Source organism: Kryptolebias marmoratus, linkage group LG11 (genome assembly GCF_001649575.2).
Source record: "Kryptolebias marmoratus isolate JLee-2015 linkage group LG11, ASM164957v2, whole genome shotgun sequence".
NCBI lineage: Eukaryota > Metazoa > Chordata > Actinopteri > Cyprinodontiformes > Rivulidae > Kryptolebias > Kryptolebias marmoratus.
Genome location: NC_051440.1, coordinates 1,410,266 through 1,438,215, shown reverse-complemented (window position 1 = coordinate 1,438,215; position 27,950 = coordinate 1,410,266). Strand labels below are relative to the sequence as shown.

Here is a 27,950-nt window from a genome sequence, read left to right as displayed (position 1 = left end):
ATAGGTGGTGAGCCCATGGGAAGGGGGACCCACGTATCCTCTTCGGGCTGTGTCCAGCCGGGCTCCATGGGTGAAAGCCCGGCCACCAGGCGCTCGCCAACGTGCCCCACCTCCAGGCCTGGCTCCAGAGTGGGGCCCCGGTGACCCGCGTCCGGGCGAGGGAACACTGTGTCCAATATTTTGATTCATCATAAGGGGTCTTTCTAAATCCTTTAAATATAAAAATATATAAAGATACAAATCCTATAAACTCAAAATTTAAAATGTTGTTAAAAGTTAGTAAAAATACTAGCCAGTAAAAGAAATTCAAGTCAAATTTACATTTTGGAGCACATTTTAAAAATGTGTGCTGCTCAAATTCAAGAATCAAACCTAACAAGTAAAAACAACATGTAACACATGAAAACAAACACTGAGGCCTACACAACTTCTCCGTTTCCTCTTTCAGCCCTTGGTATTTCTCCAGCCTTTTGTGCTCCTTCTTCCTGACGTTATAGTCACTTGGAACTGCTACATCAATCACCACTGCTTTCTTTTGTATCTTATCTATCACCACAATGTGTGGTTGGTTAGTCATCACCTGTTTGTCAGTGGATCTAGAAGTCCCACAGTATCTTAGCCCTGCCATTCTCCACCTCCTTAGGTGGAGTCTCCCACTTTGACTGTGGGACTTCCTGTCCATACTCGGTACAGATGTTCCTGTACACTATTCCAGCCACTTGGTTATGATGTTCCATGTACATTTTGACTGCATGCATCTTACATCCTGCTATTATGTGCTGGACTGTCTCAGGAGCATCTTTACACAGTCTGTATCTTGGGTCCTGTCTGATGTGATAGACCCCGGCCTTTATTGCTCTTGTGCTGCCATGATTAGTGCTTCTGTGCTGTCCTTCAGTCCAGCCCTTTCTAGTCACTGGTAGGATTTGTTGATATCAGCCACGTCTTCAATCTGCCGGTGGTAAATGCCGTGCAGGGACACATGTTTTCATGATGGTTCCTCTTGTGTCTCCTCTTCCACATTGGGTTTCTGCTGACTGAGAAATTCACTTAGCAGATAATCATTGGGGGCTTTTTTCCTGATATACTCCAGGATCTTGGTTGTTTCATCTTGTATACTGGCTCTGATGCTCACTAGATGCTCTGCCTTCCTCCTTTCTCTTAGTGTACAGTCTCAGGGTGCTGGACTTAGGGTGAAACCCTGAATTGTGAGGAGCTTTCCTGTCTCACAAACTATCTCCTCCTTTTGCCAGGTTATTACACCACCAGGGTATCTGATGACTAGCATGATAGCTTGGACTTTGTTTTTACCATTCAGCAGGCTCTTCAAGACCCGCTTTACTCTCTGTAGGTATTTGGTTGTTGCGGACTTCCTTGTGGCCTCATCCTGGTTGCTATATCTGATTCAAGATGGTCATCATTATGTGCCAAATATTTTCAGTTGATGAGAGGTCTGGACTGCAGTCAGGCCAGTCACCCTGGACTCATTGACTGTGAAGCCATGCTTTTGGAATAGACGCAGTTATTATGCAAAGACTTCTCTGAAAAAGGCATCATTTGGATGGGAGCATATGTTGTTCTAAAACCTGTATAGACTTGTCTACATTGATGGAGCCTTTCCACAGGGTTTCCCCCAGAAAAGAGGCAGCCCGGTGGTAGGTGGTCGTTCGCCAGCCGATTGCTGGCTGACCGTGATATAGTAAAGCAAATGATTAAAGTTAACAGGAAAGTTGAAAATATGGCAATTTATTATGTGATATTGTAAGATATTTGTGTCAAATACTTAGACAATTACAGTTTTACAAAAAGACACTTTTTAAATATTTTTTAAACAGAAATACAATTAAAATAACTACAGATTGTTTGCACCTAATTTGAATCCTAATTTAAGTCACATTTACAAATAAATTAAAGTAACATGAATGAAAAAGTGCAAACAAGGCACCAACACGCGTTTCACGTCAAGGCCAATGAATAACAACAGAGAACTCTAAACAGAGTTTAACAGACAGATGCTGTACTGTACTGTGCTTTTTGTGGCACAGGCTGCATGTTTGATCACTACATGTAACAACAATACAAAACTTATCTAATGCTGAATTTAATAGCATTGTTTTTCTGTTAAACAAGGATAAATTAGCACGTGTCATAATAATATTTTCTTTAAGTACAAAACATGCTTACCGTATTCGGTCTTGTAAAGCCACCCGCTGAATTTCGGCTCAACTAACCCTAGTGGTCTATAAACACTCCTTTTTATCGGCTGCAGCAGTAGTCTCCTTTCAATTAGTTTTGAGCCGTTTAAGAGGGATCATATAAATGCTGATACAGGCAAACCAGCTCCGCTAGAGCTCCGAAATCGGCCATTTTGATTGGAGCGCGGCATGCACGGCCCACACGAAATTACCAAAACTGGGAGGTGCACGACCGCGACGTGACACCATGAGGGACTTTCGCACAGGGGCAGGGACAGCGCGATTGCGTCACTGTTGGCGTGTCACCCTCACGCGGTGATCAACGCGGCAATTTGATTGATGCGGGNGTCACTGTTGGTGCGCGTACCCTCGCGCGGTAAGGTACATAAAAGTAGCGGTTTTGGGGGTGCAGGTGGAAAAAAACGTGTATAAAAAATTATGTATTTTACAATAAACAAGGGGAGCTTAGCCTGGCGGCGGAAGAGGGAAAGCCTGGCAGCCCGCCAGGCCTATAATACACTGGGGGAAACCCTGCTTTCCAGATGTGTAAGCTCCCCATGCTAGAGGCACTAATGCACCCCCATACCATCAGAGAGGCAGGATTTTGAACTGTACGCTGATAACAGGCTGGATCGTCCCGCTCTCTCTCCTCTTCAGTATGGAGGATGTAGAATCTGTGGTCTCCAAAAAGAACTTTAAGTTGTGATTCATCTGACCTCAGAAAAGTTCTCCTCTTCCCCCAGTCCATTTTAACAGAGCTTTGGTCCATTGAAGACAGCACTGTTTCTGGATGGTGTTCACATATGACTTCTTTGCCTGACAGAGCTTTAAGCAGCATTTGTGGATGACACAGTGAACTGTGTTTAGAAGCAATGATCTGTGGAAGTGTTCCTGAGTCCATGCAGTGATATTTATAACAGAATCAGACCTGTTTTTAATGCAGTGGCCCCTGAGGGCCCAAAGATCACAAACATCCAAAGATCACAGAATTTTTTTTCCAGATTCTTGACCATTTTTAATGATATTATTCTGAAATTGTTTTAGACAGTTTTTCACAGACTGATGAACCTCTGCCCATCTTTACTTATGAAAGATTCATCCTCTAAAATGCTCTTTTTACACCCAGTACTTTTACTGACCTGTTACCAACAGGTCAGTTAACTTATTAACCTAATTAGTTTCAAAATGCTCCTCCAGCTGTTTCTTATTTATACCACTTACTTTTACAACCTTTTGTTGCGTCTGGCAAACTTTTTTTTAGATGCGACAATTTCTTAGTTTAAACATTTGATATGTGTACTATGTTCCATTGTGATTAAAATTTGGGTTTATAAGATTTGCCAATCACACAACTCTTTCCGGAATTGGGATTTTATATATTTGTGTTATTTTAGGAAAAAAAAATACATGTGTACTTTTTCATTTTTGTCTAACAAAGATGCCTTTTAAAAGTGTATTTCAATGAAATTATGCTTTTCTTTTGTTCTTCTGTTTGTTGTGTGGAGCAGGTGAAGAAGGAAAGATGGCCCACAGACATGTGGAGATTTCTCAGGACACCCTACCAATTCTCTTTGCTCCAGGAAGCATGGCCAGCACAGCCTTCTGACAAAACACACACAGGCAGACACTGTTTGTTGGGTTTTACTAGGTTGTGATTATCTTCGCCCAATGGAATACCAGCTATACACTTCAGTCCTTCTGCACTAGAAGAGAAGTGTCTTTAATACCACCAGGGCTGTCAGCTTTTTATTTTCATGATATTTTTCACTTACATTCAGTCACAAACAAAAAGGTTTATCAGTAGATTTCTAACCCAGCTCTGAAATGTAGTTAGACTGGTGTTGTAAGAGGAAGAAGTCAGTGTGTTTTCACGCAAAAGACAAAACCATCATAACAGATATGTTCAAAGCAGGAAAATGAAAATAACTTATTTTTATATAATTTTTATATCAAAATTTTGATTGTGACTGTGTGTTCTTAGGGTAAATGTTCCATTCACCAAAGAAATATTTCTAATAGAATTTCACAAAGATGCTCATCTGAATGGAAATGGATGTAAAGCCTTTATCTCACCGGGCAGCAACTGTTGGATACTAGTTGGTGAAAATCAACCTTGAGTGAGTCTCTGAAATGTCTCAAAGTGTTTGCAGGGGTTCTCAATCTCCTCGCCTGAGTCGCAGAGGCACGTCGCTTGAATTTTGAAGATGTTCAGAATAGTTGCAGAGTTCTTGCAGGCGTGTTGAACCCATCTAAGTTTAGTTTCTATACCTCTACAGTGCTAGAGCTGTAAATGTTGACACCGGCTCAGGAGCTCTCCTCTGATAGAAAACTTCCAGAGCTATAGCCACAGATGTTCAGGCCTAAAAAGCACACTGATGACAAATATTAATTATTAAAACAAACCGGTCTAACTCTGCCTATCTTCATTTCAAAAGTGTACTCCTTGGTCAACACAAAAATAGCTGTAACTCGCTAAATTTTCCAGATTTTGAGCTAAATTTTGGTTGCAGCTGAGAGTCAGTCAACTCTGAATACGATATCATGCATGCTGTTATTTTCAAGGTTTGACCAAAACAACTATAACTCCATCATTTCTCAACAATCTTAAAAGTCTGGCATGAAAGGCAGCAAGCGATTTTCATTCAAGACAGACTTCATTGTCCCTTTTCATACTCTGTTATTGAATTTAAAAACTGAGAGAGATAACTCTGAGCATCATTGATGTGTTTATTGCTTAAATGTTATTAAACTATAACTTTATGCTAACTGAGTTTAGTATTCTATAAATACTGTATGTTTTAGCTGATAGGATCTTGCATCAGATTAACAGGATTAAATTAGGATAACAATTTCTATTAAATAATTCCAAAAGATTTAAACTGAAAAAGTCGTGCATGCATATATAGTCACTCATTTTCCTTTGAACCTCAATCTATATGGTCAGAAAAATAGGCCTATTATGTTGAAGAAAATGTAGTGTTGCATGTCTCCCCTCTGTCCTTAGTTTTCTGGATTCTGTTCATGTCTGGTCTTTCTGCTCCAAGCTGCTTGCTTGACTAGGTCCTGCTAACGTATCTTCTACTTTTTAAAAAAATCTATTTGTAGGATTAAAACAGAAAATCTCTGCTGTTGGACACAGCAGGTTCCATACTGCACACCAGATCACATGAGGTCTAGTGTTAATCGTGGATGTATCAGTGAGGTCGGACCAGCAGAATGTGTCCATAGGATGGCATTATTTCTACACCTCTGACACGCTGTTGAAGCTGCTTGCAGTTCTGATCATTGCAGACAGGGCGATATGATACATTTACTGATGACCTGTTCTGTTCCATAACTGCAAATAACTTATTTGCACTTATTCTTACTTATTTGAAATAAGTAAGAATGAATCATTAAAAATCATTTTAAATTCTATTTTAAAGAGTCAAAATAGTTGAAAACAAATGGAACAAAATGCACAGCAACCTAAGTAATTAAGTAATGCACATTATTTATTAGGAAAAACTGAAGGTGACGTTTCACGTGCCCTTAGTATGAACCGATTGCACCTGGTCTCCTTTTTATTACAAGATGTTTTTTCTCTTAATCATAAAGTAGGATTTCATTTTTAGTGGATGTTTTCTTATTCTCAGTAACCTGTTAATGTCTTATTTCTTATAGTTTGAGGATCAGATCTTATTTCCACTTCACAGCAGATTGTAGGGTTGGACTGAAACATACAACTGTTGTGTGTTACTCTGTGTTTGAAACCTGCCCACAATTCTCCAATACCCTAAACATTGCTATATTTTGTGAGTGATTAGGCTGATTTTGGCACCTGGCAACTTGAACAATCAAACCCAAATAACCTCAGCTGCTCAACTTCAGTGCAATGTCGTTTTATTGGTGACACCAGGATTAGTTTTTTTTTTTCATTACTTTAATACCACAGCTGGACGTGTCCATCAAAAGACCAGTCTGCCTCCGTTCTTTGGTTAATGGTCCTGATGCCAGATGACTTTTGATTCAGGCTGGTATTGTCTGTTCAGGAGGAACTAAGACTTCTAGTGCCATCATCAGGTCAACATTTGACTTTGTCCGGTGTGTAAAACTGATTTCTGACATGTTAGCACCTATTTGTATTGTGCTTCTGAACACTGCAGTGCCTTTTTAAACCTCACAGAACTGTTTTTTAGTTTGTAGTTTTTGTTGGATGAGCTTCGGACTTCAGCCGACTTCATTAGTATTTTTTAACAAAGTGTGAAAAAGCCACAAAGTGAGCAGAGTTAGTGTGGATTTGTGTTCCTGGTGTATAATGTGCCAACACTACCTGTTCCTAATGAAATGACTTCCAGGGATTCAGTATTTTTACACACGACCAAACAAATTATTGATGTATGTGCTGTATTTCCAATGTATGTAATGTATGTGATGAAGTGTAATATAAAGTTTGAGCTATCTGAGGGGTGTGGAGACAGCCAGTTTAATGTGTTCAGTTATGATGATCTGTTATATGAGGATCTTTCAGCGACATGATGTGGAGTCAGTTTGTCTATTTATGGAGGATCCAACTGTTGTAGCTGATTTCTCACTGTTAAGTTGCTGAATGACAGCAGAAATCTGTAACTATACCTTTGCATGCACACCACATCTTACTGTTCAGAAGTGCCTCAGATTTAGAAGAATTAGGGATTTATGATCATTAAAGAGCAAATAAAAAAAGCTTATATGTAGATGTTTTTTATAAGTAAAATCAAATCTGCAGATTTGAGCACAAAATTGATTTTTTTCTAATATATTTTCAATAAATATTGTATCAAATGTATACAATTTATTAAACATTTATTTTAAGGATTGTTTGTCTCATTTGTTTTGTTTTACCATACCATGACCTGATTATGCCTGTGCTAAGAGCACACAGAAACTGGGCTGTGCTTTCCTACGTGTTAGGATGTTTGGTAATCTAGTCTTTAATCAGTTAATCTTTTGTACAAAAGAAATTAAAGCAGAGTGTGTGTCCAGAGTGTGTGTCATGATGAAAATAAGGAAGCAACACTGAGCTGAGAACACAGGGGTCAGGATGCACATTTACCATCACCCGCCACCAAAAGGCAGGCAATTATGATTTTGCCTGCGTCTGTTGGCAAAATAGCTCATGAAACACTGGACAGATTTTACTGAAACTCCCAGAAAGTAATCACTGGCTATATGTGTCTGCAGCTATATATGATTACCTTTTGGAGTCAATGTAACTCAAGATGGTCGCCTTTATCAATTTAAAAAGCAGAGAGTGTGGAGTTTGAGCTGTTAAAGCTGAGATGTTATGTAAACTAGATTCACATGCAGATTACACTCACTCTCCTAATGGATTTTTGGAGTGGAAATTAAGAGAAATTTTACTTCTGTTAGTACTCTGAAACTGGTCGTTAATCAGTTTGATAAACAGAGAATCAATAACATTGGCTTAGTTTACAGTGGTTGTTTTCCTTCCAGTATAAAGTGGGGGTCAACGGTCAGACTCGAAGAGCTCAGTGTAAGTTTGTATCAGATCTCAGGGGAGGTAAAAATGCAAAGGATTGAAGCATTGGCGGTGACATATTTCACTGATTTTGAGATTCAATTTATTTATTTAGTTAGTATTCACAAAGGCAGTAGCAGTTCAAAATCCACTGTTTTGGTGTTTGAGCAGCAGTGGTAGGATCATTTCACTGATTGTTTTTTGTTTTTTTTACAGCCTACAAGCTTGTACAACCTTGGTTCTTGAATAATAAACAAAAAAATGGAAGAAACAAAACCTCTGTAATTGCAGTTGAATTAGAGGTTTTATTGTATTCTGGGTCAGATGATCACCCAGACAGCAGCCCTCTGTCTCACCCAAAAGTAGGAACTTTGCTGTTCCAACATTTTATTCAAATTTAATTTTAAAGAGAAAAGACTGTTTGTTTTTCTAACGGTTGAGATGAGACAAGTGAGTACTCAGATAATGTGTTCATCACTCCTGCTTGACAAAAGCCTGATGACTGAATGACTGGTTGACTTGACAGTGACACACAGTAACACAATCAAATTTATTTATTTATTTTAACTGCGAAGAAATGATTAAACTGAGATTTATTACTTCACATCAGATCTTTAAAGAGTGGGATTCGTTGGTGGAACAAACTGTAAGATCTAATATAATCCATCCATCCATCCATGTTTAACTCAAAAATATGATTTGAAAGGGTTGCTAAAATCATAAGTAAACAAATATACCTTCTTCTAACATCACTATTAGAAACCCCTTGTGCAAACCTCCATGTTAATCTGATTTATTCAAAACTGACAAACTGTTGTTTGATTTAGCTAAATTTTTGAGGAGTTCATAAAATAAAAGTTGTGTAAACTTTTTTTTTTGTTTATCTAGTAGTGCTTAATTCATTAAACTGCTTAATGTAACAATTAAATCTGTGAATCTACATTAGCCTGTTTAAAAGTGTGGTTAGTCTGAATAGAATCCATGCAAATTTAACTTATCTTCTTGTTACTCCCAAATTTACCAACCTTGTTTGAAATGAATGAATCCTTCACTTCCTAGAAATTATGAAAAGAACTGACTCAAAGACAAGAACATCTTTTTCTTATTATTATTTTTCTTCACCTTCTTCTTAATCTTCTCCTCCTGTTTTCTTATCATATTTTTACTTAGTATATTCATAAATATTTTTTTTTCCTTTTGAAGGTTTTATTGGTATTGATAAAGAATTATTTTCATTATCTGGTGGTAAAAATGACAAGACTTATTTTTCTTTGTTTTATTTAGTTAAACATTTATGTGTCCAAATTGAGGATAACTGCTATGAAAATTAAGATTCACTGATAAGGCACTGATAGGCTCTCTGAGATGTCCTCATTAGGTGGAACAGAATTGTCCTGTATACTGCATATCTGATCACAGTTCAGTGTTGGATCATGCTACCCTCTATGTGGTATGGCCTTCCAGTTATGGGGAGAATGATGGAATTATGTTTTATTGATAAACTTTGCTCAAATGAGCACTCACTGACAATCTGAGGTAAATAGAGTCTAATGCTTAGAACTGTCTCAACCCTGGGATGTTTTGCTGGACGTTTGTAACAAATTGTTAAAACTCAAGCTGAATCTTCCTGTCTCCCTTATCTTTTTGTTAAAACATTTATATTTCGACAAACTGGAAATGAATTTACTAAGGAGGAATCAGTGGTGTATTTGAATCCAGTAGCATCATCTCAGTTTTATTCTGTAGATCATGCTGGTCTTAGATGGGTCAGACAACCTTAAAATCAGTCTGATCATTTTATAATCAGGCCTTAAAGGTACAGGATTAGAAACCGTATCACTATTGTCTTATACTCACTACACATAAGTTGTTTAGTTTTGATGATCTAATCATATACTCAGATATCTGGCTAGTTTTTAAGATCGATAATATGGCTCCTCCACCACTGAAAGTATTTGTGCAGCTCTGTTCAACACAGGTGATGAGATCCTCCAGGTTGACTGTTCGAGGAGAATTAGAACCCCTAAACAAATATCAGCTTTTGGACCATCTGTATTTTCATTAAGGGCAACTAAGCAGTGGAACGCATTTCCTGAATTGGCTTTTTAGTGGCCACTGCTGTCAACATTAATGAACATGGTCAGCATTTAGTGTGGTTAATTTGGAGTTCATGTTTCAATGTTTTCTGTTGGATTCAGTTTAACGTCTGAGATTATAATTTTTTAATATTTGAATTCAAGTTCAGTAGCATCAAACTGTATTTGTTTTTATGCACTGATGTTTTTTTAGACCCTGAATCCACGTTGGTGGTATAAATTGTGTACTCTGTACATACTGAGTCTTTACCTGCTGAAGGACTGCCGATGGAAATTGTCCATTGTCTGAATCTGGCATACTGCAACTGCCTCTTTGGAGTATATTACTATTGTGCATAGTTCCAAATAAATAAAAAGAAACTCAAATAAAATACAAATACGTTTATATATTGTTTGAGCTTTTGGGGTTCTGTTACCTTTACATTTTAGAGATTTAAAAAAATTACCAAAGCTAATGACACAAGTCTGAATGTGGTATTCATCCAAAATAATGACAAGACTGACCATAAAAGAATTGCTTGAGTTTAAGTTGTCCATATAATAGATAATATCACTACTCTGAAAAGAGAAAGCAGACATTTTCATGTTCAGCCAGTTGTAGAAGTCAGACCAAGATTTATTTACTGAAGAACCGTTTTGAATTGAAGGTTGATATTTTCTGTCTCAGATTAACAAAATGTACAAGAGTCCACCTCAAATGTAACTAAAGGGTTATTAACAGACTGAAGATACTGATTTAAAGTCTCTTTAATATTGGGTGGGTTGGGACTAGAGAAATAAAAAGCAAATGCCTTTTTCTTAAAAAGATTTCAATGAACAGAGTATGAAATAGTTGCCAAAAAGTTATTTGAAAGTCAAACTGACCAATTTATTATTACACTTATATCCTTGAGGAAGACAAGGTAGGTTTGCAAAGCATTTTGTGTCAGCTGAAATAAAGGGATTGCTTGACATACTTTGTTACAGTATTTTATTTTAAAATCATAATTTTATTACATTGTCATATCATTCTGGGTTAAAAAGTCACTTTCTGTTTATTGTAATGAGCAGATTGTTTTACAGTAAGGAGTTTTGAGGAGAGAAGTTTGTTTTTATAACTTTATAAAACAAATGTACGAGCAAATAAAGGCAAATATTTCTTCATTATAATAACCCAGATGGAACAATATTATTCTGTGAATGTACACACAAAACAAGCAAACAAAAACTTGTATAATGAAAATAAACAAAACAATTTAAATAAAGGGAATAAAAGGGCATAAAAGACAATCATACTAAATCAAAATTTTAAGTTTTAAAGAAGAAAAGTCCGAAAGCTTGATTTGTTAACGTGTTACATTCAAAGTCACGTGAGGAGAGAGGTCGTGAGTAAATAACACACTTCCGGGTTTGCTGAGCCTCACCGTGAAATGAGCGCCATTGGGGCGCCCCCTGCTGGCCAATCAGAGTGCCTACAGCGGCTTCGACACCACCCCCCAGCGGCCGCACAGGCGCACTGAGCCCTCAACTGCCATTTTGTGGAATAAGCTACTCTGCTAAAGCGGTAGAGGAAATAAAACAAACTGCGGAGAGGACTGCACTTTTTACAAGTTAAACTTTGAAGCTCAGACTCTGTACTTTCAGCCGGGTTCACCGGGAGAAGAAACACAATAAAAAAGGTAAAGTATCACTACTTTTCTGACAAGGGGGGAGTTTGCAGGATCTTTATTCGGCCTCTAGGTGTCACGATGGGGCTCTGCGTCCTGGTAGCTTCTCGAAGAGTGTTTGTCTCCCTCTATCGTTTTTGAAAAACCCGTCGAAATGTGTTAAAATAACCATGGGTGTAACAAATGTACCATCAACCTAATATATGTAATGAGTATCTGTGATGAAATAAAACGGATAATTTGCCAACTTCGTAGGAGAGTTCAGACCGAGGCGTCCATTTTCTTCCGTCTTTGTCTCTCGTCTTTTACAGCCTGACCGACGACGTGGAGCTAGCCTGTTTATGTGATAACCAGCCTGTGCTAGGCCCAATACAAACGTGTTACTTAAGGCTAAGAAGAGCTTGTCGAATCAAATGTCGAAGTTGCATTTGTTCCGCTGTAACCTGGTAGCTTCAGTAGGTGTCATAAAGTCCGTTGAGAGTAATTAGCATGAAGCTAGTGATGCTAATAAAGTCACGAGTAAGTAGTTCGTGTTAGCTCAGGTTTAAGGCCCGCGCCCTGCTACATTCTCAAAGTGTGGTAAACCTCCAGATACCCCAGAGTAACCCGAACCAATGTTTGATTTAATCGTCTTTCCTCCGAATCGTCTATTTTTTAATCTTAGTTTAAGAAGCCTGACTAGCAGCAGCGTCCACACTCCTGGCAGGCTAGTAGTTAGCCAACGCGGAACAGAGAGGAGCGTGAGAATCTCAGTGAAATGATCCTGCCACGGCTGCTCATAGACCAGATGTACAGGATTGTTGTTTTCTGAAGTCCTCCATCCTCCAGATATCGAGCTGTCTTTGTTCTTTGTCTTTTGTGACAAGTCTGATAGGATAGGGTAGTAGTAGCACCAGTCCCCCCACCTTAAAGCCTCATAGCGCTGATATATTTCACAGCAGAGAGCTCCCTCTACGACTGGGCTCGGAGAGCTACAAAAATACCACAATATAAATGCAATACGGCAGCTCCCCACGCTGTATCAGTACTGTAGTACATTGAGTCAAAACTGTTCATTACTAAGACCTCCCCGAGCTTCCAGCCATACGGCAGCGTTAAGACAAGGGGACATGGAGGCCAACTAACCAGTTTTAGATGAAGTCACAAACATGACTGTGCAGTTGGGTTTCTTTTACTCAGCAACATAAGATACAGCAAGTTAATTCATGTTTTATTAAATTAGGATCCCGTTATTATGAGTCTTTATGGAGAATACAATCACTTTTTAATCTGTTTTAAATCCACAGCACAATCTAGTTACATGCACCCTAATTCATGATGCTCAACTACTACTGCACCAAATTTACCTTGCTGATTGTCAAATTGGCTGAGTTGCAGCTAATTTTGTGTTTGCCAAGGTTGCTTAACTGTCGCAAGTACCCTGAATTGGCTTGATCACTATCCAGTTTCATCATAATTTGTTCAGTATTTTACAAGATAATCTGCTAACAGACAGACAAATGTACATACAGGCAAAAACAGAAAGGGACAGAGCAGGCTGTACTTTCTAAGGAGGCTATGGTCCTTCGACATCTGCAGGAAACTTCTGTGGTTGTTCTACCAGTCTGTGGTCTCAAGTGTCCTGTTTCCTGGAATGATGAGTAGGAACCACCCAGTAAACCAAACAAACAGTTACCTTGCAACCTGATCACCACAACACACAACTGGACTTAATGTGTAATGTACAGTTCAAAGTGCAATAACAATGTTCAGTACCCCTCCTACAGGACTCTTTCTTTCTTTTTTAGCCTCTATTTTATATGTTCTTTATATTTATATAGTGTTCTACCTCTGTACTGTATTGATGCTGCTGCTGGAACATTAATTTCCCTGAAGGAACCTTCCCAATGGATCAATAAAGTCCTATCTAATCTAAAAACAGTATCACTCCTTTGCCTTCAGCGGCTGGCAATAATCGTATTATTTCATAAACAATTATTTCCAGCCATGTCTTGTGATCACTTTAATCAATTTCCTTTACACGTTGAGGCCAGGTTTGTGCAAAAATTTTAACTTTGTGGCTTGAAAAAATGTCAATACAGATGACCAGCAGCAGTATGGAAAACAATCCCGATGAATAACCTGAAGTAGAGTACAATAACATCTATCTAACATCTGAATTGAAGCACCAGGTTAGACATTTATGTTTAAATATGAAGAAATTAATAAAAATATTTGGATATTGACTACCAATTATAATAAAACTTTTAAGAGCTGGTTCTATCGGGGTAGAACTGTGGCCTGGCTAAACCTTTTGGCTTTAATGTGTCCAGAAGATGGAAAATAAAATAGATTATTTGGCTCATCCAGCAACAAAAGGCCAATCTGAAAGTAAATGAGAGCAGACAGAAGAAGCATGTTTCATATTGTCTCTGCTGCTGGTAACATAGGAACAATTACTTTAGAATTATGAATGAGCTATAAGTAAATGTAAATACACAGCCTGTTGATTCTGATGTTTTATCCGTTGTCTATAATATTTCATGAAACGGAGACTTGTCTTCGACATCTGGCTCTTAAATACACATAAAACCAGTTAAAACGTCAATAAATAAAATTTTAGGCTTTGTTAAGACAGTCATAAAACAGTTCTCCTAGTCTTCTTGTTTATATCTTTTCACAAAAATTTAAATAATTATAAATCAATATTTATCATTATAATATACCTATAAAATCATCAAAGGTAATAATAATTGCATTTTTATTTTTAAATAGAAGCAAATGAATAATGTGATGTATTTAAACATAGCTTTATTACCTTGTAACTGTGGTGTTTTTTTTTACCATCAGAATCTCAAAGTGGCCCTGTTATAGTTGTGCTGCTACAGCCTATAGCTACAATGGGCCTCCTCTGGCTTTAGCCAACAGGTTCATGTATGATGTCTGTAATTTTACATACATTTATGGTCAGAAATGCTTTAAGTAAATAAAATTATTGAAAAAGTAGGAGGTGGTGTAAGAGGTTGCAGCAGGTGATCCTGCCTGCTGCTGCCTCTGTTGAAAAACCCAGCTTTAGTTAAAGTTTTTAGTTTTCACCAGCAGTAATCCTCATGGATAAAGTCTGGATCCCACTCTGCCTGCATCACACAGCATTAGAGACCATAAATCTGCCAGACTTTTCTAGATACATCCTTCAGATAATTCAGAGGCAGGTCCTTTCTCATAGGTCTGATATGCATCTGTGCTTTGAGATATTTTTAAATGATTTTAAAAATATCTTACTGCTGCAGCCGATAAAAAGGAGTGTTTATAGACCACAGAGGGAAGAAATATTAGTTCTATCACATGGAGAAGTAATTCAGATGTATAACGTTTCTTTCCTCTTTCAGGTTCAGGGACAGTCGGGTAGCAAACACTTGACTGAACAAAGCTCAGGGCTTTAAGCAGCAAAACAAAAGGGAGATCAGTGTCACTACAATCCTGCAGACTGCAAAAATCATGTTAAAAGCCAATTTCTCCTTTCTATTCAAGGTAACAGCTGTAATGTGTAGAGTCAGTAAGTATAGGTTCACATCACTGTTCCACTAAATCCTGGTGAAAGCTAAACTCCAGATCATGGGTAGGACTGTCGTCTTTGTTCTTATTTACTAGGCCTTGAGCTCGGTTCACATGGGAACAGTATTTTGTGAATATTCAAAGGTTTTTTTTATAGGTTCAGGTTTGAGTCCACATGGAAACAACGTTTTAGGAATCAATACACAGTAATTTCAGAAATTCTATAGATTGTAGATTTGTTAACAAAAATTCAGTGATATGAAGTTGGTGAGTAAAGATACAGACAATGGTTTCCTTTGTTCATATTGTGTGTTAGAAAGCTCTTCTGAGAACAAAACATTGTTATTCTTGATCCTTTTCCCTCTTTATTCTTTGAGTTTACTGCAGGGTTTCCCCCAGTGTATTATAAGCCTGGCGGGCCGCCAGGCTTTGGTGACCCGACCGCCAGGTTAAGCGCCGCTTGTTTATTATAAATACATAATTTTTATACAAGTTTTTTTTTAACCCGCTCCTCCAAAAGCATTTATATGATCCCTCTATGAGAGATCACAAAGATAATCAAACGATTCAAAACTCATGGAAGGAGATTACTGCTGCAGCCGATAAAAAGGAGTGTTTATAGACCACAGAGGAAAGAAATATTAGTTCTATGATGGGCGAGTCACAACTAAAGCAAATAAATCAATAAAAGTCCAACTGAATGCTTTAAGTTTAAACATCCTCTCTGTATCACAGCCAGAAACAACAGTTCTTCCTCCTGAATACGTGCAGCCATATTTGATGTGACAACCATCTGCTCTCTCTTTTTTACCGTATTTCCACTGGTTACATAGTGTACTGCCCCCCGTCTTTTTATAGAATACAGCACTGACGTAAGCGCCAAGTATAAACGCCTCCACTGTGCACTCAGGTCCGCGCGCTGTTCACGGAGCCCTGCGGGACTCTAATGAGCCCTGAGGCCGAGCCGCCTTCAGCTACCTGGAGTTAGCAGGTCGTCAGAGCCACAGCAATAAAAATGGAATCGAGCAGGTTTAACCAAAAATGGTTAGTTGAGCCGAAATTTAGCTGGTGACTTTACAAGACTGAATATGGTAAGCATGTTTTGTGTTTAATGAAAATATTATCCTTCTTTAACAGTAAAATGATGCTATTAAATTCAGCATTAGATATGCACAGTACAGTACAGTAGTGCTGGGTGATATAATGATACATATCGTGGGGACGATAGAAAAGTGTCTATTGTGATATATTTTCTTCTATCGTCTCTATTGTTTCTGTCGTTTCTATCATAATTGTATCAATGATTCATGTAAATATTTCATAACCTAGGCTACGACGAACGTATTAGTGTTGTCACTTTGCATACATTCAGTTTATATAAGTGATAAATAAGAAGAAAAAATAACTATTTTGCGAAGAACCTCCGTTTTGCGACATGACGCTGCTTTACGTGTGGGTTTGCGACATGCTTTACNTAGCGACAGCTAGCAGGCAGCCCAAGAAGAAAGACTTTTACCAAAACGAGGGGGGCGTCTGTGATTTGGTTCAAGAAGTCCGACACGGAGCAGAAAAAGGTAATATGCTAACTCTGCTATTAGACTGTTTTCTCATCTGACGCCAACACAACAAACCTCTTCTATCACTTAAAGAAGAACCACGAAAAAGAATATTTAACAATCCAAAAAATGGAAGGTCAAGCAAGTTGTAAAAGAGCCGGGGAAAGTTGCGAAAAGTGAAACTATAGCCGGCCGAAGATAATGGAGTCTGTTGTCATTTGATATTGTTACGTCTAACAGGTACATATATATTGCTGCACTAAAGTGCAGCAGATCTCATTTGTGGAAGTTCAGTTAAATGTCACTTCGAAATAAAGCTTGAAAAAAGTAAGAAATGAGATTATTTTTTCATATTTTTCAGAGACTAACTGACAACGTACGTAATTGGGGTATATCGTGATATATATCGTTATCGTGATATAAAATTATCCATATCGTGATATAGAATTTTTTCCATATCGCCCAGCACTACAGTACAGCATCTCTCTGTTTTTCAGTTCTCTGTTGTTATTCATTGGCCTGGACGTGAGTTGGTGCTTTGTTTGCACTTTTTCATATATGTTAATTTAATTTATTTGTAAATGTGACTTAAATTAGTATTAAAATTAGGTGCAATCAATTAGTATTTATATTAATTGTATTTTTGTTTTAAAAAAGTATTTCAAAAGTGCCTTTTTGTAAAACTGTAGTTGTGTAAATATTTGGCACAAATATCTTACAATATCAAATAATAAATAGCCATATTTTCAACTTTCCTGTCAACTTTAATCTTTTTTTTTTTTACTAAATCACGGTCGGCTGGTGAATGGCCACCTACCCCCAGGCTTATCCTCTTTTCTGGGGGAGACCCTGTTACTGTGATTTTGTCTGGTTCCAAATCTTCCTTTCTAAAACATTCACAGAACATCAAATTACTTTTGGGGAGAGACTGAATTCTTTCACTGTGTTCATAAAAAAATATTAACCATTAAAGGCTTTCTTTAAAACTGCACAGTTTTCAACAATGTTTTATGTAACTTCTCTTTTTGTTTTAACTGAATATACCATTTATATAAAATACATATAATAGACTTTTTTTGTATGATAAATGTAAAGCAATGTTCTGCTTCTTGTCCGTTAGCTTTTAGTAGATATTTAGTCATTTTCCTTCGTTGTATTTGGATGCTGTGACTATTCTGCTGAACAATGAGTTGTAAAGCGTGTTTTTTTTTCTCACTGTATTTCAGTTGTTGCGCAGCATGAATGGTGGGTCAGCTGATGGTTTAGGAGTGGTGGATGTCCCCACTAAAGACTTCCCAACCATTCAGGCTGTTCACAGCCAGGATCACACTGTGGTGGATCTCCTTCAGCAAGCTGCGGAGGCTGAGGGTGTAGTGCAGAGACAAGCTGGAGTCGTACTGGAACAAGGTCTTGTCTAACTGAATTTCATTAAAATGTTCAAACAACTGAAAACTAAAAACAAACTGTTTAACGTTGTCTTGCAGGTCCTGTGGAAGGAATGGTTACTGTTACCCAGTCTCAGCAGGAACTGATGGAAGCTGGGGTGGGAGTCGGTGTAGACGTTGGAGCAGGAGTTGAAATGATGGTTGTGGACTCTCTGGATACAACCCTGATGCAGGTGAAGACTGAGGTAAGCTTACTCGGAAGAAAGTTAAGCTTGACAGTAAGACTATATATTATAGACCATGTGCCTGCGTTTGTTATCTTGAACTGAAACCGTCTGGACCCAGTTAACAGGAGCTGCCATGTGGTATTTTTGGAACCAGCGTCTGCGTATTAGCAATTGGGGCTTTAAGTCCTGCCGTCCCTCTGTTCAGTCATGGTGTGACATGAGCTTTCTTTACAGCTAAACATGTTAGAAAATTTAATTTTTGAACATACAGCATCAAGGTAAGAACTACAGAAATCTACAAGAATTACAAAAATATATTTGAGGTGTGTTTTTATTTTTTAACTATTGCAGAGTACTGTTTGTTTGCGTTGAGAGGGCTGGTTTTAAAACTTGTCCTGGAACCAGCCAACAGAGAAGGTTGGTCCTGTTTCATCGTCAATGTCGGGGTTCCTGTCGGAGGCTTGAATGTATACCAGGGCTGTTCTGCTACATTTTTCAAGGGCCCACAGTTACTAAAAGCCAACAGCTCAGGGGCCAGACATCCGGCAATTATTGTCAATACATATATTTTTTTTAACAACTCATTGACAGGCGGACTGAGTTGTATAGCCCAGTCATAGAACATCTATACAACAAGATCACCTCTCTGTAAATATTTTACATTTATGTATTTATTTTATCTTTTTATTTCACCAGGGAAATCCCATTGAGATCACAGATCTCTTTTTCAAGGGAGGCCTGGGCCTGAAGGCAGCTTAAACATGCATTTTTTTTATTTTATCACATGAGGAGAAGATGCAAACTCCTCACAGAAAAATGCCAGGCCCAAACCGAGGCTTGATATATAGTCTTTGGTCTGACATGAAGTCATGGTGCTGTTTTGTCAGAAGTTCTTGAAATGGATTAATCTTCAGCTGAAAGTGACTGAGTACTTCCTGCTAAAATGACCAATAATAGGAAGGTTTTTCCACAGGTAATGGATGCTGCAGTAGGTGGGTCAACAGCTGCAGTGGGCTTGGTTGGAGAGGTTGCAGGTGCTGCTCATCAAGCTGCTATGACAACAATGGACCAGACTCAGATCATTACCTTACAGGTAAGTCTTTGTTTTGTTTTTCAATAATCAGGGGTAGCAGGATTTCTTAAAAGTTCAGTTGTGTTATTCCACAGTTTTAAATCAGTTTTAGCAGATACCATTCATACCTCTGAAGAGCCTTGACTTCTAGCTTTTCTGTGTTCTCAGGTGGTAAATCTAAAAGAGCAGGCAGCCTTGGGCCTGGGGGAGCTCCAGCTGGTCCAGGTGCCCGTTTCTGCCACTACTGTCGAGGCTTTGCAGCAAGGCACATTTGTAGAGACCACCACAATGCCAAAGGAAGGAGACCCAGTCATCTGTCACACATTGCCTCTCCCCGAGGGCTTTCAGGTATGTGGATCAGCAGCTGAGAATAGATTGTTTAATGGATAGTTTTCTTCTGTGAATTAAATATAATTCATGGATGTAAAGTATTTTGAACGAGTTTTTGTGAGTGGCGGAGTGCCCAACACAATTACCTCATACAGCAAATTCAGCTTTCTTATCAAACCTCCACTTTGGGTACCCTCAGATGTTGGTGATTCTCAGTCGTTTAGGACATGGCAGTCCTAATTGTTGAGTAGAAACCAACTGGACATCCTTTTTTGTTTTTTTAAACATCTTTAAAACACAGGAAGTGAAGTCCAATTGCCTTTTTGTTTAATTCTTAGGGGCCTACAGGTGTTTATTGTTCATTGTCTTTTTGGCTGATATGTGGTTTAAAGGGAATCTAATCAATACTACATGTTTGATATGGAATAATTGATGGGGGAAAAAAGGATTGCTTTGGTTTACCTGTCTCCGTTCAGGATGTGTGGGTGGAAAACATGGATGGAATCGCAGAATTGGACGTTAAGTGTAATTTAATGTAAAAGTATAACATTGTTTTTTTTTTCCTAACAATCTACTATTTTTTTGCGCTCTGTACAATGACCTAAAGGACAAGAGACTGCCTGCAGTTTCCTGTGTGTCCACCCAGGCATCAGAAATTATAAAACTAAACATAATGTTTATACCCAAACAATTTTCAAACAGCACAACTAGTCTCCCAAATCTCCTATGATTTAGGAGAACAAGCTTTCAGTAGGTTTTGTTTGTAGGTTTTGAAAAGTTTGAATACTGGATTGTTTATTACTGATGGATTGGATTTCTGCAGTGGTTACAAAGTAGGAAAAAAAGAAATAGAAGGAAAGCAAATTAAACTGAATCAAAATCTAAACCCTGTGGATATTGGGAACCCTTTCACCTCTATTACAAGCTGATCACTTATGTTGGAAATTGTTGGGTTTTTTTGTTCAGAAAATTTCTGGTTCCTCACTGGGTTTATTAAAGAAAATTTATGATTTCTGTTTTGATCATGTGAGTAAATAAATAATTAATAATGTTTTAGGTTGTTAAGGTTGGTGCTAATGGCGAGGTGGAAACAGTAGAGCAGGAAAAGGAAGCAGAAGCCCATGCTGAAGAAGAGGGGGAGCTTGTGGGAAACCAGCTGCTGGAAGAAGACGTGGACGAGCCTGTTCAGTCTCTAAATGATGACTCAAACTGGTGCAAAGACCCAGACTATCAACCCCCTTCAGGAGTAGTCAAAAAGACCAAGAAGGTAACATGTTGAGGTGTGCTCATTGTTGAGGGGATGAGATTATTCTGTGCAGTTTGACTGAAGTTGCTGCTTATCCAGGGTAAAAAGAGCCGTCTGCGTTATACCGAAGGTGACAAGGATATGGATGTCAGTGTCTATGACTTTGAAGAGGAACAGCAGGAGGGTCTTTTGTCGGAGGTTAATGCAGAGAAAGTAGTTGGTAACATGAAGCCACCGAAGCCTACCAAGATCAAGAAGAAAGGTAAAACAGTACACATCATTCAGTTTTTTTTACTGTATGTATAAGTCAGCTTTTTAGATAGAGACTGAATTGTTAGTCTGTTTAAATTAAAGAAAAGTAAGAAGTGTGTGAGAATCGCTTTTTACTTTGTACTGGCGTGAAATATAGTTCTGATTTTCATTTTACTTTTTTCTGTTTAGAAAAAAAGTATAAAAATTGCATTACTTTCCTCAAAGGAACCATGGGAAATATTAAATATAGTAATACAGGGGGAAAATAAGTTGTCATGAAAGTTTACTGTATAATGAACCTTTTAACATTTACATAATTATGTTATACAAGTTATTCAGTATTATACAGTATTTTGGAGTCTTTGGCCCAGCATTGACAGCAGTTGTGTGTGTCTCTGTTGCATGTTAGGAGTAAAGAAGACGTTTCAGTGTGAGCTCTGCAGCTACACGTGTCCTCGGCGCTCCAACCTGGACAGGCACATGAAGAGCCACACTGACGAGAGACCTCACAAGTGTCACTTGTGTGGAAGAGCCTTCAGGACAGTGACTCTCCTTCGAAATCATCTCAACACACATACAGGTACACTCCGATCCAATTCCTCAGAGGAGAAGTGTTAACTGCAACAAGACTAAAACCGTTGGAAACAGTGAGAATTTAGGCTGCTGCCTTTCTGAGCTAGACTTTACTGGTGTCAGTGAAGTAAGTGTGCAGACATGTTTTATTTCTACCCGTTCTTCCTTAAAATTGTAATAAACTGTAAATATTTTGCTGTACAAAATGTGATCTAATTTGGCTATCGCTCACCCCAAGTTTCTACCTCTTTCAAAGCTATTAGTCTAAGTGAAATTAACCTATAGACACTGGTAGCAGAGCTGTGATTAGACTAATCAAACATGTAAAGTATTTAATTATTTAAAGTGCAGGGATGTACAGGTCTGGTTAGAATGAATACAGCACTTAGTGGCTATGTGGCATCAATTGCCCCTTTTCCACTGGCTCTATAGGTCCTGGCTCCACTCTACTCAGCTTGCTTTGGTCATGGGTGTGGGCAGATGCAAGCATAAAGAGTGAAGAAAACAATGATAGACAATTTTGGAACGGTAACAAAGTAATAGGAATATAAACAACAGCGTTAGCTTACACTGCAACGTTTATGCTGTCTGTCCCCCAGCTGAAGGCGCTGTAAAGCCTGAAATCTCCAGCGGATAACAGCTGTCCTACTCCATGCAACAATCGCAGCATCCAGAGCATTTCTTCCACTGCGCCTCTCTTCCTGAAGTCTCAGGAGAATCCCCATAAGTTTAAAAAACAGCAACAACACAGGGCCAACATCGTCCATAACTCTTCCGTTGTTTCCACAAATGACGCCAAGTTTTGGTAGTGCACACTTATCCCCCTCTCATTGGGCATGGTCTTTGCCTAAAANAGGAGGCGTTCCTCTGCTACCGACCGGTGGAAACGCGATGCATTTTTTATAGAGCCAAGCCAAGCCGGGCCAAGTAGAGCGGGGCTTCTGAAGTAGAGCCAGTGGAAAAGGGGCAAATGTAAGCAATACAGAGTGATACATGTAGGTATTCAAAAGATGGCTGCCAAAAATCACACCTAGTGCTGTCAGTGGCCATTCCAGTGTTTCTGTATTACAGCAGGTTAAAGATTCTCTCACAACTTTTTTTTTTTTCATGTTTAATATTGTTTAGTTTCCTCTCACTTATTAACCATTTCAGCACACAATCTAAGTGTAATGTGTTGTGACTTATTTGCCTCATAATTAAACAAAGGACTCAAAAATTGACAGCTGGAGAGAATTTATTTTAGCAATAATAAATAAAATAATGCCTCAATGCGCACACACACAGTCATGTGCACAGACTGATACTGTAGTTAGAGTGATAAATAGATAAAATGATACATATGAACACTATGATTCCTTTAAGTGTTTGCTGTTTGAGGGAAGTCTTGAAACATTTGCAGGGGTTCTCAGTCCTCTCACCTGAGTTGCAGAGGTTCAGTCTTGTTGCCTAAATTTGAACATGTACTGCTTATTAAAACAGACAGAAAAATTGTTTTTTTGTTTTTAACTTATTATTTTTGTTGTTCAGGAACTCGACCACACAAATGCACAGACTGTGATATGGCTTTTGTGACCAGTGGAGAGCTTGTTCGTCATCGTCGCTACAAACACACACATGAGAAACCCTTCAAATGCTCCATGTGTGACTATGCCAGTGTGGAGGTAAAATGAATTATTTTTTTCTTCATGTTTTTTTTTAATTTTTTTACAAAGGGTTAAACTAAAACTGTCTGCTGTACAGGTGAGCAAACTGAAACGTCACATTCGGTCCCACACTGGTGAACGTCCATTCCAGTGTAGTCTTTGCAGCTACGCCAGCAGAGACACATACAAGCTGAAGAGACACATGAGGACACACTCAGGTAAAAGTTACACCAACAATTTTTGTATTTTGTGAATATAAAACTTATTTGTTATTGCTTTATTTTAGTTAGACCTCATTTTGACTTTTAATGGTGCATACTTTCTTTAACATGTATTTTGTTCAGATTATGTATTGATATTCAAAACTGGCTATAAATCTGTCTTATTACCATTTATTATGGTGTGTTTTTATTACTCCCACAACAAACTGGTGAAAGAAAAACTTAAGAAAAAAGCTTAAGATGAAATTAATGATATAAGATATAAAAGACATTACATATAGGTATATCTACACACATCAAGCCACATCACTGTGGTGCTCAGGTCAGAATGATCTCACAAACTGTACCTTTAACAAAAGGATTCCAGGTTATTTAAAATGATAAAGCCTTAGGAGCCATAGTCATCCTGAATTTTTCCAGTTTAAGAAAATAAAAGACTTTTGTAATCCAGTTTGTATATGTAGGTGGAGCTGCAGATTTAGCCTCCTGGCCAGCAGAGCTGTGAGTGCAATTAAGTTCTTTTTAGCAGTAGAAAGATCAATTAAAGTAGACCATACTCTGAAGGAATTAGGAGTGATATACTCTCAAATTACATGAGACAATATGAGAAAAATTTTAGACCAGAATCTCTTCATGGAGGGACAGCTTCAAAACGTGAGGAATTTGCTGTGGCCTGTTAGCATCGTTCACACAGAGGGGACACTGCATCAAATATTTTTGCAAACCTGGACAGTGAGCTCTGTGTAGGATCCAACATTTCACAGGTTCTGTGCACCCTCATAATCATAACATTAAGCTTGAAGGTATCTTAAAAAGTAACGTTGAGAGAAAATTTATTTACTAACTGTTGAAAAGAAGCAAAAGTAGAATCAACACACAAATTGCTTCAGGTTGTTATATCTAACCCAGCCTCAATAGACAAAATGTCATCTACCCTGTGAGCAGTGCAAACACACGCCATTTTAAAACAGTCAGTCACTATCTCATTCTTAGTGTAACTGGAAGTAGAAGAGTGAAGAGGTGAGTGAAGTAAGGCTTTCAATGCTACTGGATGAGCAGAACTTGCTTCTATAACCACCCATGATGGTGAGAACTCATTCTCCTCAAACTGAAACCAATAATTCTGATTTCTTATCTTAGTTGTCCAGTAATAGTACAAGAGGTTAGATAGCGTCATTCCACCCTTTTTTTTTTTTTTTTCTTATATAGATTAACCTTTGAGTGAGCCATGTACATTCCAAGAAAGACAAAACTGGAATTTGATATGTTGAATGGCAGATTATTGAGTGGATACTCTTTCACCTTTCCGTTAACAGCAAAAGCCTCACTTTTACTAAATTTTGGTTAATATCCAGAAATTTTTTAAATGCATCTCGAACTGAAAGGACAGCAGGAATAGAGCGTGACAGGTCAGACAGGCGTAGCAGAAGGCCAGGTATATTCGGTTGAGACTGTAAAGCAGTGGACAGAGGATTCATTAAAATGACTAATAAACTTAGTGGGCATCCCTGCCTTTTAGAGCGATATGAACAAAAGAGTTTGTGCCATTTGTTCTGACAGCTGCTTGAGGGGCCGCATATAATAATCCTACCCATGAGATAAATTTTTCCCCAAAATAGAAAACAAATAATCCCACTGTACTCTGCCAAATGCTTTTTTGGCGTTCAGTGCAATTAAAGCCTCGGGTAGAGTAGTTGTGCTCAATGTGTTTAAATCTAGTCTGATCCTAAGATAAAATTGAGGGTAAAACCACTAAGTGCCTGGCTAGTATCTTTGCCAGCAGTTTAAATTCAACATTAAACAGGACGAAAGAGACATCTGTTCAACCCAGCTCCTCATCAGTTTGGGGTTGACTACATTCCTCAAATGGGTCTCTTGTAAGTAAATTTAATTGAGCACTGATACAATGTAGATAGAGCAAAGCTTTACTGCATTTAACTGAATTGCTCAGGCCCCTACAATTCAAACTAGCAAACCTACCCCCACCCACACGGTTTGGTAACTTCTTCAGGTGAGTCATGAATAGAGAAATGTTTCAACATTATCAAATAAACAAAGGAGAAAAAAATGATAAGAATTTCAGATACATCATCACAGTAAACACAAAACCTGCATAGGTTGATTTGAATCAATGGGTGATTAACAGGCTTCTGCAGAACATGAAGAGGTGATTTAACCTCTGAATCATGTGTGTTGGAGCAGGGAAACAAGGAAAACATGCAGGATAGTGGCTCTCGAGTACCAGGATTGGACACCGCTGCCTTAGAGCATGCCTCCAAGTCTTCATGTTTCTTACTCAAAGCATCCACCCATTAGCTTCTTGGTAGGCTAAGTGCTCGTGTGAAAAATGACTCTTGATATGGAACAATGATTAAATACAAAAATGTCCTGGCAGTGAACTTTTCATCATGTGGAATATATGACATAACTGCTTACCATACTGCACCTCTCAGCTCCCTCTGCTGTTGCTGTCTGTAAACACTCTGTCACCATGAAGCTTTTCCCACACAGCTGATTTAAAAAGCAAACAGCAGCTTTTATGTGTTATACTGAAATAACCACTCATGCTTTATTTTATATATATATATAAACAAAAAAAAACTGGACTTCCATTCTGTAGTTGAAGACATTTTGCTTCTTACCTGGGGTGTTTTCTCAGTTTAAAACTGGAGAGTTGGGTGTTTCAAGCTTTAAACTGCATGAGATGCTCAGTTGTGCAGTTCAAATACAGATTATTTCCACTCCCTTTCCACCGAAAAGTCGTTAAGGTCTTTGTTTGCCTGGCTTGCAAGAGAGACGTTTTGGTTACATGCATGAAAGTGTGAAGTAGAAAGAAAATAGTAGGATCTTCCTCTGCTTTTTTTCTGTCATTGCTGTTGGCAAAGTGCAGTTACCGTATTTTCCGCACTATAGGGCGGATTATAAAACGCACTGTCAATGAATGGTCCATTTTCAAACTTTTATCATATATAAAGCGCACCAGACTATGAGACGGATCGTCATGCACCTCCCAATTTTTGTAACTTTTCGCGGACCGTGCGTTCCACGCTCCATTCCACTCCAAAATGGATGATTTTGGTGCTCTAGCGGAGCTGGTTCTCCTATATCAGCATTTATATGATCGCTCTATGAGAGATCACAAAGATAATCAAACGGCTCAAAACTCATAGAAGGATACTGCACCGATGTAAGCGTCAAGTATGAACGGCTACACCGCTTGCTCAGGTTTGCGCGCCGTGCGTGACTATAACTGAGCCTTAATGCTGCAAGCAGTGCAACTTTGTAGTTTACGAAAGTCGTACTAAAACATGACTTCTTACATATATATGGTGCTCTGGATTATAAGGCGCACTGTCGTTTTTTTAAGAAAATTGAAGGCTTTTAAGTGCGCATTGTAGTCCGGAAAATATGGTAAATAAAATGTGTGTCTGCTTCTAGATGTATTTGTTGTGTACTTCCCTGAACTCGTCCCAAACTTCTGTACCAGAACGTCACAATGTGAATTTTTGTACCTTTGTACATTTACACCCCAGTAGTAACTTCTTATTTGTGTTGAATAATGTTCTTAGGAGAAAAACCTTATGAGTGCTACATCTGCCACGCCCGATTCACCCAGAGTGGAACCATGAAAATGCACATTCTGCAGAAACACACAGAAAATGTGGCCAAATTCCACTGTCCACACTGTGACACAGTGATCGCACGCAAGAGTGACTTGGGTAAAATACACAAAGTACACACTTGAGATAAAAAGTGTTGTTGCTTTTTTATTGTTTTACTTTTCTTATTTGTTTTTTGTTTGTTTGTTTTTCTCAAGGCGTGCATCTCCGTAAGCAGCACTCATTCATTGAGACTGGAAAGAAGTGTCGTTATTGCGATGCCGTTTTTCATGAGCGGTACGCTCTGATCCAACATCAAAAGTCCCATAAGAATGAGAAGAGGTTCAGGTGTGACATGTGTGACTACTGCTGCCGCCAGGTTTGTTTGTACTCATCCTTAATGTAACCTTATTTTAGGACAGTAATACACAAAAATTGTGCCACAGAAATGTAAGATTTTTTTGTGTCAAAAACGGCATTACCTTTAATTGTTTCATTCAAAGCAAATGAAGACACTTTACAAACACTAAATAAAAAATGGAAGAAAAGCCCAGAAATGTCTTCCAGCAGTCCGCTAGTGTGAGAAGTTTAAGTGTTCCACATATTTTTCTGTATTTTCACTTTGGAAGGTGTTATTGTCTTGTACCGTACCCTTACCGTGACTTAAGCTTAATGTTACATCCCCACTTGAATACATTTTCTTTTTTATAGCAACCTGGTGAAAGTAGATTTTGTATCACGTGATCTCCTATAATCTGCCTTTGAGACTGAAAACTTTAAACCAGACATCAGTCAGTATTTAGTGGCACGTCACTTTTTATGGAACCTTAAACAGAATATTGAAGTTCAATTAAAACAACTAGACATAAAAAGTT

The 27,950-nt window shown here is 38.3% G+C and overlaps 2 protein-coding genes across 9 annotated transcripts in view; both read left to right on the top strand.

The window, feature by feature from the left end:
• ripor1 (RHO family interacting cell polarization regulator 1) overlaps window positions 1–7,032 on the top strand; it is an 86,695-nt gene extending 79,663 nt beyond the window's left edge. For all 7 annotated transcript variants that reach the window (XM_017433925.3, XM_017433922.3, XM_017433924.3 and 4 more), the window contains one exon: window positions 3,704–7,032. In XM_017433925.3, the coding sequence (XP_017289414.1) occupies window positions 3,704–3,801 (98 nt within the window). In that variant the 3' untranslated portion in view covers window positions 3,802–7,032. The remainder of the gene's footprint in view (window positions 1–3,703) is intronic.
• Window positions 7,033–11,280: 4,248 nt separating this feature from the next.
• The window catches only part of LOC108246394 (transcriptional repressor CTCF-like), a 29,726-nt gene continuing 13,056 nt past the window's right edge, over window positions 11,281–27,950 (top strand). The window contains exons 1-12 of one of the 2 annotated variants that reach the window (XM_017433911.3): window positions 11,281–11,449; window positions 17,754–17,934; window positions 18,012–18,157; window positions 19,113–19,232; window positions 19,380–19,559; window positions 20,599–20,808; window positions 20,887–21,049; window positions 21,449–21,619; window positions 23,140–23,273; window positions 23,353–23,473; window positions 27,046–27,195; window positions 27,294–27,454. In XM_017433911.3, the coding sequence (XP_017289400.1) occupies window positions 17,766–17,934; window positions 18,012–18,157; window positions 19,113–19,232; window positions 19,380–19,559; window positions 20,599–20,808; window positions 20,887–21,049; window positions 21,449–21,619; window positions 23,140–23,273; window positions 23,353–23,473; window positions 27,046–27,195; window positions 27,294–27,454 (1,725 nt within the window). In that variant the 5' untranslated portion in view covers window positions 11,281–11,449; window positions 17,754–17,765. Of the gene's footprint in view, window positions 11,450–17,753; window positions 17,935–18,011; window positions 18,158–19,112; window positions 19,233–19,379; window positions 19,560–20,598; window positions 20,809–20,886; window positions 21,050–21,448; window positions 21,620–23,139; window positions 23,274–23,352; window positions 23,474–27,045; window positions 27,196–27,293; window positions 27,455–27,950 lie in introns of those variants that run through there. The other variant, XM_017433912.3, reaches the window with a different exon arrangement.